The 14,159-nt window shown below is 31.7% G+C and overlaps 1 protein-coding gene across 2 annotated transcripts; it reads right to left on the reverse strand.

Moving 5' to 3' along the window:
- Positions 1 to 486: 486 nt before the first annotated feature.
- LOC102622184 (diacylglycerol kinase 1) lies at positions 487 to 5,916 on the reverse strand. Of its 2 annotated transcripts, none has more exons than XM_006464598.2 (14): positions 5,742 to 5,916; positions 5,270 to 5,369; positions 4,771 to 4,975; positions 4,547 to 4,669; positions 4,316 to 4,444; positions 4,071 to 4,156; positions 3,525 to 3,648; positions 2,725 to 2,773; positions 2,545 to 2,627; positions 2,361 to 2,428; positions 1,600 to 1,674; positions 1,404 to 1,491; positions 1,166 to 1,282; positions 487 to 1,032 (listed from the first exon to the last, which is right to left on the reverse strand). In XM_006464598.2, the coding sequence occupies exons 1-14, from the start codon at positions 5,770 to 5,772 to the stop codon at positions 706 to 708; spliced, it is 1,605 nt and encodes a 534-aa protein (XP_006464661.1). In that variant the 5' UTR covers positions 5,773 to 5,916; the 3' UTR covers positions 487 to 705. The 2 variants fall into 2 exon arrangements, with proteins under 2 accessions (XP_006464661.1, XP_006464662.1); XM_006464599.4 differs by lacking the exon at positions 5,742 to 5,916 and adding an exon at positions 5,569 to 5,735.
- Positions 5,917 to 14,159: the final 8,243 nt, after the last annotated feature.

A 14,159-nucleotide genomic window follows, 5' to 3' on the forward strand; every position in this document is an offset into this window, starting at 1 on the left:
TATAAACCAAGAAATGTTTATCAATTAAGCAATGTGGGATTACTTCTTCGACGACTCACATACATAAGTTTTCTCTGCTAAATTAGTTAGCGGTTTGAATTAACTTATTACAGAGATTCTGAAATAAAAGATGAATTAAAGACGACGACTCAACCGTACAATACATTCCAAACAGTAAACAATTTTTCATGAAAATGAAACCATTCGCTTTGCTTTTCTTTGGTCGTCAACGTTTTTGTTTCGTTAATTCGCGTATATTCCCACTCAAAAGAATATATTGATGATTATTCTTTTTCTTTTTTTTTTAAATTCTGATCAGGGGCGCCAATGAATTCGAGATCAACGGATTTTATTAAATAAATAAATTTAAACCACACTGTTGTCTGATGGTTTTGGTTATTTTTCACAATTAAATGAACCTTAACCTTGGCATAATCTAATTTAGGAAAAAAAAAAAAAAAAACTTAGCTAATTAGCTTTCTAATATGAGACCAATGAAACATTAATTAAAGAGAGCGACTCATCAATTCCAACCGTACCGTATATTACAAACAGAACTTTACAGGGAAGAAGAAACAACATCAATCAGTTAAAACCATAATCAAAATTAATCTAAATGCTAATTACTAATGAAATAAAGAAAAAGAAGATTGATCGACACGCTGTATTATGTACATATGTACCCAGGCTTAGCTGTTGGTATTTTCAGCTAAGCTGAGTTATATCAACCTCCTCTGGGATTTTAAATGTGTCAGCTGCACCGAATTTTCTCCTCTCTTCCCAATCTTCAGAAGATTCATCTTCGATACTTTCGCAATCTTCATCAATAATACTTGCAGGAGAAGGGGCATCGTTTATGCTTCTCGAGCGGCAACATGGGGTGGCAAGCATGTTCACTTGGCGGAGGTGGGAAATTTCTACGACAACTGTGTCCTCATCAACGGGGAGAGGTTGTTTCCATGGCTCTCCATCAATCCTCATGAATGTATGATCGGCAGCACCCTTCTCAAACTCAAAACGGACTCTGTTTGCCTGTATGAGAAAATAGAAATGAAAAAGTGAAAAATAAGCAGAAGGGACAGCAGCGGAATGGCTTCCAGACGATACCAGCACACACTTTTGGCAAGCAGCAATGTCATCATAAAAGTTACAATTATCTTCATACCTGAGCAAGACGAGTTCCATGTCCATTAGGGGCAAGCAATACAAGCCCATGCCATGCATCTCTAAAACCAACAATCTCAAGCAGGCCATCATCAACATATGGAGGAGTCAAGCCTCTCTAAAAATTAAAACCATCACGGATTAGTATCTGATTTGTGCTGGGGAGACTAATTGTTGATAAATATGTTTTTACTTGATAACTCATGAAATAATAGGCTAACAAATAAATTAGAACTAACCTCACGTAGTTTCTTCCTGAATGGTTTCCCCCAAGGATCAAGTCCACCAGAAAAACTGGGCAAGTTAAGGCAGACAATAGACCTAATGCTGTATGTTAAAGATGAAGTATTAGTGAAATGGGAAGGAAAATCGGAGTGAAACGAGGAATCAAATGAATTAATGAATCGAAACTAGGGATAGAATATATCATCTTACTAGCGAGGTATGTGGAGTTCCTCCCATTGGCCTTGCTTTTTCATAATTTTAACTTTTGCCATCTGTGCGATGTTTCTGTAATAAAATCATGTAAATCAACAAACATTATCAACACAAAGATTAACTAGAAGAGTAAACCAAACCATAAGTCTAAAGAAAATTACGGATTGAACAAAAAAAAGAAATATATGTATATGATAATGATCTTATATCATTATCGTATACTCAATTAAGGTAACAATAATTCATTCAAAAATTGAAGTACTCAAACCATGGGGGAGACAGCCTAGTGACTAAGTAGTTCAATATGATTTTAGTGCAGTAGTGCAACAGCGAAAAATTGATAATTATCAAGTAAAGGCATCAAGAGAGATTTCAAAAAGACAAAGTTAGTCTCTGACATCCATGGCCAAGTATTCTTTGAAGACAGCAGCTATGTTGAATGGACTACTGACAGGCTGACAGAGTCGCATGGATAAACAACAAAACACTTGATAGTTTTAGTTTACATTTAACATTTTCAGAAGACAGAGCCTCTCAACATCATAAGACTACACACTATATGGAAATTTTAATTTCATCAAACAGTCCTGACCAGCATAACTAAAATTATTGGGGCCATGCCGAGACAGCTGAGATTGCAACATCAGGCTTATATTGAAATGTTAATTTCAAAATGACCTGAATTGATAGACATAAAGGTGAAGTAATTGACATATTTTACAGAATATATTATATCAATCATCAATTCAAAGACTCACCTTGAAGAAGGATGCAATAGAGGAGCCAAAAACCATCCTTGAGTACCAGCAAGCTTCAAATAAGTACTCTGCAATATCGAAAGAAAGAATGTCAACAGCAGCCGAAATATTATAAGGATTCACATTAAGGAGAAGACAAGTGAAATATGTTTCAATAACAGTGAAGATATATATATATTCCTACCTGATTAACTAATTGATTTTGGAATTTTTCTGGGTGTAACTTCCTCTCAGAGTGAAATGCGTATGATACTTGAGCATCCATTCCTGCACAAAACACATAAACGTTTGTTAAATAAACTCAGTAATTATTCTGATGTTGGAGGAGTGGAGGCTACTAGCAAACAAATGTTAGATTTCTTACCCATGCTGAAGTAGTTCCAAAATCCCCCACGAAATGTGTGATGGCCCTCCTGAGAACATCGTAAAAACATTTCCCATTAAGCAAGCAAAGTAGTACCACATGTATATGAAGCAAATAAACATCAGAAATTAAATTAAACCACAGCAAAGTAATGACAGTTCTCAGATTCAAATACTCATTTTGTGTCTGACTTGTGATCCATGGTTGTGATCTTAATATTCTATGGGTTTTTATGATGACCTTATTGAAAAGTGCAAAAATAATTCGCTCCATGCACAATTCCAAATTAGGGAAGTGAGGTATTTAAATGGTCAAGTGCATGAGCAGAGTGGCACAGACTGGTGATGAAAAAAGTTGTGCTATTTTGAGCATTGAATTTAATCAGTTCAAAAAACTAAGGTTATGTCAATCTTAAATGCTCAATTTTGGATAAGGATCATGCCTAAATTTTTACAGTTATCAAGTTGAGAACATTTAGGTCTTTTGAAGAGTCTGACGTTGCTCTCAGATGTCATGGTTTTCCATTAAGTAATTCACCATTATTGTTCGGGATAAAAATGAGTAAAGAGTCTATTTTGATTTAATGTGCATGGATGCCTACCACTCTATCCTTTCTTCTCTCTAAGAGTATCTGAACTTTCTAGAGAACTGGAATAGCAGAAGAGGTCTAAGAGTGACAGCATCTCGAATCACTTGTTACCACATATTACATCATTGATTGAAGTAGATGAAGCAAATAGGGTATATGAAAAATGAAAGGGAGCATTTAGCAAGCACAAATAATGGAAATGAAGACTTACCACATTCAGTTTATCTTTTTGAGAGACACGATGAAATGCGTGCAAAGAATGAGGTAGTTCAAGAGGTGCAATGGGATCAAAAGATCCTTCTTTAGGAGCCTTCATTCTCATGAGAATATGCCAGCTGAAATGCAATCAAGAACATATAGTTGGTAAACAGAAAATAAAAATAAAAGATTGAGCAGAGAAGCATTTTAGATTTCTGTGGACAAGACAACCATGGCATTGAATATGATGATAGCAAAATTAGATTTCTGTAGCAAATCTAACATGGTTTAGCAGGGATTTCTGAGGACAACCATCATTGACTATAAAAAGTACTGCAACACGTTAACTCTTATAATGACATACTTCCTCCTTAAAAAAAATACTAGCAATTCGATACATGTTTGACTCAAACATTTACCTCCAACATTAAATTCACTGAGGTTACTATCAGATTTTATGCAAGTCTCAAACCCTGCAGTTAAGTGCCACTATAAGTGGAGATGGCATGAACAAGTAAACTTCAGAAGTCGATAGTATGACCCCTTATGAATGCCTTACCTGTCAATTTGCATTTCCTTTGCATTCTTTACTTGTTCCAAGAACGATAGCACTGCTTGTTGATCTGTGTTTGGATTTTTCTTTCCCTGAAAACAAAATAGAAGCATAAAATTCTAGTTATGAGTCATACCAGTGGTTTCAAAAATGACTAATATCTTTACCCATGGATGAAATCAACACAAAACAATCAGAAGATTGACATTCTCTAAATTCAGCATCACAAGACAAGTAAACAATTAACGTACCCAGCCAAATGAGAACGGGATGTTGTTTCCTGTTCCTAGTGGCACTGTCGCAACTGGAGGTGAATGAGGTAGTTTTAGATCACTAACAACTCCAAGGAGCCAGCTAGCCGTACCATCTCCGCCTGCAACCTGATTTTACAGCACATGTTAGAAACAGAAATTAGGGACTTACGGAACATAAAAATACGAACGGTAATATAGATATGCATATACATGAACAAGCCAACTCACAATTAATCTCAACCTCTTCTCAATTTCAGAAGCAAAAACATCTCCTGCAGCCTTGAACTTCTCTAAAGTGACATAAAGCTGATGTAACACTTTATCAGGTGCCTTTTCTCCCAAGTCAATAACCTGAAAATTTGGTCACCCTAGCATCAATTCCACAAAAAACAGTTTACCCGCATTCACAACTAGAAGCCTTAAGTTTGCAGACAATGTAATTATGGAATTACCTGGTTTTCATTAAGAAGGGAACGGTAAGTGAGCAGAAGCTTCCCGCCCAACTGGCCGCCACTTTTTGAGTTGATGAACACTAGCACCGGACAAGATGGTATGAGGCTAGATCTTTGAACCTCCGATCCAGATACAAGAATGTAATTTGGAATGTAATAGTTGTTTAAAATCTTCGATTTGGGAGTAGCCGCCGCTTCCTCTGAACTGCACATTGCATCAAAAGAGGCCATCAAATACAGAAACTTAATATTAAGCCATTTTGTTTCCTTCAGATCATGTAATTCACAAACCCAATTCAATTCACATCAATAATAGCACTTAATTCAGGAACAACAATTTTATCAGACTCCCAGGTTCCCATTTACTTCAATCATGATTCTCGAGTAGAATCTCACATGAATCAGCACATCGAGAACACCCACAAAGTTAAAAAAATAATAAAAAAAATAACAAGCAAAAATCGAAATAAATAAGCTCATAATTCATTTAATTGTCCACCTTCTGTGTAGGAGATCATGCAAGGGACGCAAGATAGTCCCAGAACCAGAGGCAACGCTATTAAAGAATCCCTTTTTGTCTCTCATCTCTGTTTGGTTACCTGCAGGTAACATGACGCTGTTCAAGAATCCCAATTTTTCTTTTTCTTTTTTCTTTTTTATTTCAATTTGTTTGTTGGGTTTTGCAAGGAAACAATCATAGAAAGATCAACAAAAGAAAAAGAAAAAGAAGAGGGAATGGAGATTTCATCGACACGGTTTACTAAATATATATAACGTAACCGAGTTGATGGCGCTTACCTGAAGGGCCGCCAAATTAAGAAAATGAACAAGAGTTGAGTTTCTAGATACAATTATCTTCTTGGGAATAAATCAGAACGCGGTTTCATGAATATATTATAATGTAAAAGCAGAGACAACCACCAACAATAATGAAAAAGGAAGGAATGATGACAGGAAGAAGCAAACGGGACCTGCGAAGCTTCTTTTGTTGTTGTTTTTCATGAATCATGTTATCGTGACGTTTGCTCTTATTCTTATTGTTTCGTCTTAAATCAACTACTCTGGTCTGTTGTTTCGTTATGTACTTTCTGGTTTGAGTTAGGTAATTTCTCATATACATATATATATATATATATATATATATATATATATATGTTTCAGCGTCTACATATTATTTGCTCCCCTAGATCTGTATTAAAATAAACCAGCGAGGAAGAATGTTTTCTAATCTTTTTCATGAGACGTGTCAGATTTAAACTTCTATGGCCGGGATTTATTCACTTCCTTTTTTTAATTAATTATCAAAATAATTTTTTTTTTCTTCTCATGCATGTCGAATTGTCAAGTGTCCGAGTGGGATTAATTGTGAGAGTAGCAGTTTGAGTCCAGTAAGAGACTGTTTCCTCTTCTAATAAAAAATATAAGTGAAATAAAACATTCAAAGTATATGAGATATAAATTTGAATTATCTCATAATAAAAGTAATCTAAGTGGTTTCAATAAATATCATATGTAAATATCAATAGGCATCTGATTGTATGGATTGGATTGATAAAAAAAAACATCAATCCTGCACTCATAAATCTTTTTCTATTATAAATTGAGACCAAAGAAAATTATAAAAGTGTAGAATTCAATTTCTTGTTCGTAATCTTTTGATTTTTCAAAAAAAAAAAAAAAGAAGCTAACTTTGGATGTCAGAAGCGTGTTTATCTTGAGCACATTGTAAGTTATTGAAGTGTCCTCAATTTTGTTCAATGGGAGCTAAGCGACTATTAAATGAAATATGCTATCTCTGTGAGAATATCATAAATTTCAAGGGGAATGAGTGATAAATTTCCAGTATAGTTTATTATTAATAATTTGATTCCAGATGTAAAAGGGGGAATTTGTGGGCTCATGAGCGTTAAAGCAGATCGCGGGAATAAATGGGAAAGGACCAATGATAGCGTGACGCGTCACAATCGTATTTTGAATTTAGTGATGCGAGCGGCATATGTTCAGTCGACGGTTGGAGGAAGTTAAGAGCAGGCTGCTTTACAAAGTGAGAATGGCAAATTCTCATGTGATCACATTTCACAATTGGAGGGCTTTGACCCTCAATTATTGTTTAATAAATCAGTAATAATGAAATTTGTATCCATGGACTACGGTGCTTGTATTCCACATCTTAGGCCTCCTCACATAGCTAAGGGTTTTATTAATTTTTATTAACTTTCTAACCATCTAATGGTATCTAAATTGTAAGGTATAACGTAATGAATATTATGATCGAGGATTACGATCAGTACCGAATTTTTGTCCCATGATAAACCCATATTAGAGTTTCTAAATAAGTTTATAATATTCCTATCTTTTATACACACCGAAACTTATGTATTCAATAATCAATTTATAAATTATGAAATTATTTATAATTATATCACACTATCTCTTATTTGAGACTGAGAAGCGCAACATTTCTCTTAGAAATGGCGTATTTGAGTCTCTTATGACCTTTTTTTCTTTGACTTTTCTATTTTTATTTTGTACAATATTCTTTCTTACCATTTGTTTAGAATTATCGCAATAATATTCGAAGAAATAAATAGTGCAATTCGATGCTTATCACCAAATATTCGGCACCTTAAATTATCTTTTTCTTTGTCCCCAAATTTATTTATTTATTGTGTTTTTTAAAAGGGAAAAAAAATATACTCACTGTCTGCTCATAAATCAAAATGATCATTAGTGTTCAATCCCACGAATACGATGCATGATTGTTTGATGATGATGAAGTACCGATTTGCTTGAAAGTGAGCCCAGATCTGTTTTTTCCAGACTTTGTTAAAAGGGGTGGATTAAGAAGAACAGAGTAAATACTAAATAGAACTCCTTCAGTTAGAAATCCATTGCAATGAACGGTGGGCTTTGATAACTTGACTCATGGAGGCCCATCAAACTGTATCTTCTCAATTGGAGTGGAGCTATTCAACCATCCTTTTTGCTCTGCTTCTTAAAAAAAAAAAAAAAACTATTTTTCTCATCAATTAAATAGCACACAAATAAAAAGTTTTCAAACAAATACTTTAACTGGTTCTCCATCAAGCACTTTATCTAATTAGTATTAGAAGTCAATTCAAATATTTATTAATTTTATTTTATGAAATTCATTTAATTCGACATTGCCCTCGTAATATTTCTATATGATTAGGTGTATATATGAAAATTATTCGTACCCCATTAGGGAAAAACAAGAAATTAATTATTAGTTAATTCATAATATCTTTTTTCTAGAATAGTATTTACATATTGGCCGATGAATAATATTTACAAATCCATATCTTATTATAAAACCCTAAATTTTATGCACACGTTACACTTACTTAATTACTTAACGCATGCTTAACATATAGTTAACTAAATTAGTTAAGTTTTGTTGAAGCTACTGCACAAATCATATCTAGCAGAATATTTGATTTTAATGTTTAGGTAATTTTAGTCTACCTAATCTATTCATACACCAAAATAAAAATAAAAATCAACTCATACTTTTGATTTAAGCTTACAAGGATCGATGCTATGTGCAACAATTTTAATCAATCAAGCTCTAAATTTTCAAAACACAAATAGCATCCTGACATGAAACATCGAATAATTTAAATTTCCATAATTAGCAACCACTACCAGTTAGCACAATACAAGTATATAATTAAACTGTGAAGCATTTGATGACTCATGGACTGTTTTGGTTCATTAATTATAGAGATTTATCATCTTACATTTTCCAAAGATGGTATCATTTTCTCATTATAGTATCCGACGCATGCAATGTAACCATAGATTATATATATGATACCCCATCATCCCTTAACAAATTTGACTATCATATATGGTTACGTGCAAAAGAAAATTAAAGACGATTACGTGTTGCATTTATACACAGCAAAAGTAAGGTGAAATATATTTCATGGTCAGCCCCAAACAATATTAACCACACATGCGCGAACGTATTTAATGAATCACATATTGCGTAAACCCAAAGATAGTGTAATTATTCACCTAATTAATTAGAAACTTTATTTAAGACACGTCATAACAGTCTGATTATATATGAATTTTAGTAGTCTAGCTACCATGATATATCTATAGTTTAATTTATATATGGTTATCAACGACCATCGTATACTATAATGAGTATATGATTAATACTGAGCCTTCAAAGATTTAAAGGACATGATAAATTCTGCGCAACCAAAAACAGATAAGATCAATGCTGAGGTTATGACTCCAGTAGTTTATTAAAATTCGTTGTGATATGTATTAAAGCTAAATGGGTAATTGAAATTTATAACATAAAGTCTTTCTCATGATAATTTTATATAGATGGTCTAGAAACTTGGAAATTCTAGTCGCCGCAATGTAATCTTGAAATAGAGCGAGATGATGATCCAGCAGGCAATGATGTGGCTATTGACCTGGGTTAATTATGAACTAACGTTCAATTATTAATTAAATTACATGCTCTATATAAATATAACGAGTATAATATATAATTGGCCAATGCTTTAAAAGAATGTAATAAAACTATAACAAGTATTCCCTGTAAAATATTCTCCATGCAACACAATTACCTTACATGACATATTCATGATGGCGAGTTGCACGTTTATCATGAACATTCTAACAACTTCTCTTAGGTTATTGATCAGAACAACTCTTAGTGGATGTAAGTTATATTATTATATGACTTAATAAAACAAGGTCTTGGAATGAATTGTATATTATCATTTTACCATCAAGTATTTTCTGATATATTACTTTACCACTAAATTTTTCTAATAATTACTTTTTTCCATTTATTGTTTTAGTCTTTATAATTTTATCACTAAACCTTTAAAGCTAACAGAATTTTTAATCAAAATTATAGTAAAAATCTATTTTAGCCCTAAACTATGTATGTGTAATTTGACCCTCTAAATCGAAAAAAAAAAAAAACAAAGTTAATTATATACCAAGAAATAATACTTTCATCAATTGATTATTTATGAGAAATTATCCACCGTCTACCTATTTGTTTTGCCTTTTTCAAAAATACACAAACAATTTTTTCTTTTTCAGCGTGCCACCTGAAGTTTGCATTTTATTACACTTGTCCACTTCCGTCTAACCGCAGTTAGAACGTTGCTGATGTCAGAGGAGTAAAATGGGCATTTTATTTGAATACTTAAAATTATGTTGTATTATGCTAATTTTTTTAAAAAAAGAGTAAAACGACTTCATTTAACATGATTTGAAAAAAAGAAAAAAGAAAATTGATGTTGTTTAAATAAATACAAAATTTCTAAATCTAGCAAGTAACAAACACTATTTTCCTCCAATTTCTAGCATTCACCTTTGCTTTTAACTCTATTGCTTGAAAAAACTTAAATCCAACCAACTTATCTCCAATTTCCATTTATTTTGGGTTAAATTGTAATTTTCCTTTGAGGGGTAAAAAGGTCATTTCATTAATATTTTGTTAAATCCACCAACGGAGATCAGACGAAAGTGAACGAGTGCAATAAAAGGCAAACTTCAGGTGGCACGCTGAAAAAGAAAAAAATATTTGTGTATTTTTTAAAAAGGCAAAACAAATATGTGGACGGTGGATAATTTCCTTTATTATATATATAAAACAATTAATTGATAATATCTTAAATATGATAGCTTATGAAATTCTTAAAATATTGAATATACTAAAATTTCTAAAACACCCTTTTGATATCAACAATTGATTAATAGAGTAAACGATTTGGTGGTAAAATGATAAAAACTGAAACATTAAGTGGGAGAAAATAATTGTCAAAAAACTTTTATGATAAAATGATTGATAAAAAAAATTAAGTATTAAAATAATAGTATCTCTAAATCATATAATATATTAGTGGTATAATAAAAGGGCTACCTCCAAAATTCAATCAAATGATTTTACTGTATACATAATTGTATTGATTGTCAAGTCTCAATCTTCTATTGGTCCAAAATTTCAACCTTCTTAATCTCCATGACAAAATTGTATCAATATAATTAATAGGGCCACAAATAATTTAGGATTTCTGATATAGAATGTTGAAACTTTTCACCAATGAGGTCGAGAGTTGAGAATTAAGATAATTTTACAGGGCCGGAATTGTCATTGCATAGGTGGGGTGTGCTTCTTAATTTCTTGGGAAAACTTCATGCGGTTGTTAAAATCACTATCAATCAAAGAAAAACGCAGGGGTAGTGCATATCTTAGTTGATGAATTAAATAAATGTTTGACCATTTATGGTAATTATTTAATACAGGCTTTATCTGATAGGGATTTTCTTTTTAATTATTGTTAAACTAAGTGAATATTGACAATTATTATTTAGATAACATATATAATACGTATCCAGACTCAAGCCGATTAGCCAACAATGTACCGGCCAACATACAACTCAAGGACTTTTTTTTTTTTTTAATAATCCTTTGTGGAAACTGGTTACATTAAGGGTGCATTTGGAATTGAATTTGGGCAGTAGTAGTTTAAAAAAATAGCATTAAAGTGTTTGATAAATATTATTTATTATATCTTAAAAAATATGTTGATATGATTTTTCACTTGTATAATAGAAAATTTATTATATCTTTAATAATTTTGTTAAAATTATTATTTAAAATTTAGATTTACTACATATTATTAATTTTGTTTTATAATTATAATTTTTTTCACAGTAGTTGTAACTTAAAAATTACGTCACCTCAATACTAAACATGGCCTAACTCTAAAATAATAACTCATCATTAGAAAAAGAAAAAAAGAAAAAATACGTTTGGGAACTTGAGGAAAGATAACCTCTTTCTCCTATTAGGATGTTACATTTGGGGTGAAAAACTGAAAATATTAGTGAAAGCCAAAGCATTTTGATACCAGTGTTGGATAATAATCACCTCATCTTAACTTCAAATACTAGCTCATAAGTGGAAAATTGTCCAAACTCATATATTTAGTCTAAAAATTATTCTTAGTCAACATAAGATTATGTATCTGAAATTTTATTTTTTATATGCAACCCAAATTTTATCAACTAAAAGCAGCTTAATCTGCCGGTGATAATGGTATACACCTAATGGAAGTTTGAAATTGCTTTTAAGAGATTTAAAAGTAATTTTGAAAAGTGAAAAGTTAATTTTAGTATTTGAACTTTTTTTAAAAATTATTTTTGATAAAATCATCTCATTCTATAGCAAATTCCAAAAAGTAGGAAAGTAGTAGCTTTTAAAATCCGATTTTGAGAATAAGTATATACTTAATACAATTTCATATATGTCCTAATATATATTATAAAAAAATTATAATTATTTTTATTTAATTAAGAGATAAAATCATTGAATTTAAAGAGATTATTATTATTACCTATTATATTGAGGTAACAAAATAAAAAAATACAATTGATAAAATAAAGATATTCATGTTAATTATCAAGTGTTTTATATAAGCATAAAAATATTATATGTACATATGTACATTTACATATACATATATATACATATTAATTTTACTCAATTTTATGTCTATTTCAATCATTTGCATTCCTAGACATTTTAAAAGTGAGATTTACCAAACACATGAAAGTGTTTTTAAAATTCACAATATTTTTAAAAATAATTTAAATTAAAATTTACCAAATATTTTATTAATTCTCTTCATATTTAATTATTTTTACAGCACAACTAATGATAATTATTTAAAGGATATAACATTACCAAACTTGTCCTAAATATATTTGATCATTTCCATTATATAGCAGTTGAAATCATTTCCAAGGTATCATCATGCCTTGGTGCCATTATATGTACGTACCACATGTTTCGTTTCACGTGCTCATTTGATGAAATTGCTGACCAAGATTAAAATCAAACAAGACCGAGGGCCTTTACACAATACGAATTATATGTAACAACTAATTGATTGGATTCCCAACGATGACTTGATGAGTAAATTTAACTTTCCTGCTGAATTAACTAGAATGAGCAAATCATGTAAGTTGGATCTTGAAATTATTAGATCTATGAACTGCTGAATCCATTTGATGAGATTTGCAAATCTTAAGGAGCAAATTAAGAGGAATAGAATTTCAAAATGGATGGCGCATGTTCCTAGTTTGAATAAGAATTAATTGGCACCATATGATTTTAACATGATTAATTGGCTGATGAGCTGTGGTGCTGAGTCATTCAATCACTGAGCGTTATTAGAATGCCATGTTTCAAAATTTTCCCAAACTTTTGTTGACAAGCCAAGTCACGAACAGTGAAAATATTTCCTGCGCAGCATTTGATATCCAAGAGAAAGTGGGTGGGGGGGCCAAGCACGAGCTAACAAAACAATGTATCGGTTCGTGCTTCATACATGAGATTGAAGTGATGGTGTTCACAAGATATGTTCAAATGAAACAAACCTTCTTCAATCTTCGAGTTGAAAACAAGACTCTTGTTGAGTCGCGTTTGATGTAACTCATAGCCTGATGAACCAAGTCATTTCAGCTGGTGATTGACATGTTACTTATTTCTCTGGTAAATTATTTTTGAAATCAAATGCATGAAATTGTATAGTTATTTTTATTCGATAGGAAAACTTGAATGGTTTGAGGGCCTCTAGCTACTCTCGATTACAGAGTTTTGTTTTTCCCCTCTCCCCTAAAAAAAAGAAAAAAAAGAAAAAAAAAGCCCCATTGATTATATAAAATAAAGCACGTTGATCCCTATCCACACAGATTGTTTAGAGCATCATGACAGCTTATAATCAACAAATGAATAAAGTTAGGAAAAAGAACAAACGTTATACTTCTTTTGACCATGAAACAGTGGGGCAGAAGTGGACATTAAATTAACGAGAGGAAAGTCTTGGTCTAAGCTAGTCTGCATTCACTGAACTAGCAACACTCCCATATGCTTCCAATTTTTAGAGTTTAGATTCTATATCTGCATATGAAATAGACTTTAAATTGATTACTATCAATTGACAAGTTAATTAATTTCTCATCTCTGATAAAAAAATAGTAATAACAATGATAATTTCTTTTTTTTTGGGTATATTAAACTATCTGGTATCCAAAAATTAATATTGGACCCCGAATAATTCATATTCGAGCCGGATAGGACCACTAGAGTGGTAAAACTCTCCCAACTAGTATTTAACGCAGCTGTATTCTCAAGTCTCGAACCGAAGACTTTGGTTATGGTAGAACAACCCTATGTCAATTGATCTACGCGCTTGTTGGTTAACAATGATAATTTCTCATCTAATGTTTTCAGCATTATATCGATAAAATAAAAATTTCTTACTCGTTGTAATAATTGTGTGACTCTTATGGATTTTATAATCGTGCAAGCTGCAGAA

Source organism: Citrus sinensis, chromosome 9 (genome assembly GCF_022201045.2).
Source record: "Citrus sinensis cultivar Valencia sweet orange chromosome 9, DVS_A1.0, whole genome shotgun sequence".
NCBI classification, from domain to species: domain Eukaryota; kingdom Viridiplantae; phylum Streptophyta; class Magnoliopsida; order Sapindales; family Rutaceae; genus Citrus; species Citrus sinensis.

What these genes read in the sequence shown, in the direction of transcription:
- LOC102622184 (XM_006464598.2), bottom strand. Translation starts at nt 5,772, where the DNA reads ATGAAAAACAACAACAAAAGAAGCTTCGCAG. An exon ending in CCCTTCTTAATGAAAACCAG is followed by an intron (nt 4,670 to 4,770) that starts GTAATTCCATAA and finishes CCAAATTTTCAG; the next exon opens with GTTATTGACTTGGGAGAAAA. An exon ending in AGAAGAGGTTGAGATTAATT is followed by an intron (nt 4,445 to 4,546) that starts GTGAGTTGGCTT and finishes CTGTAAAATCAG; the next exon opens with GTTGCAGGCGGAGATGGTAC.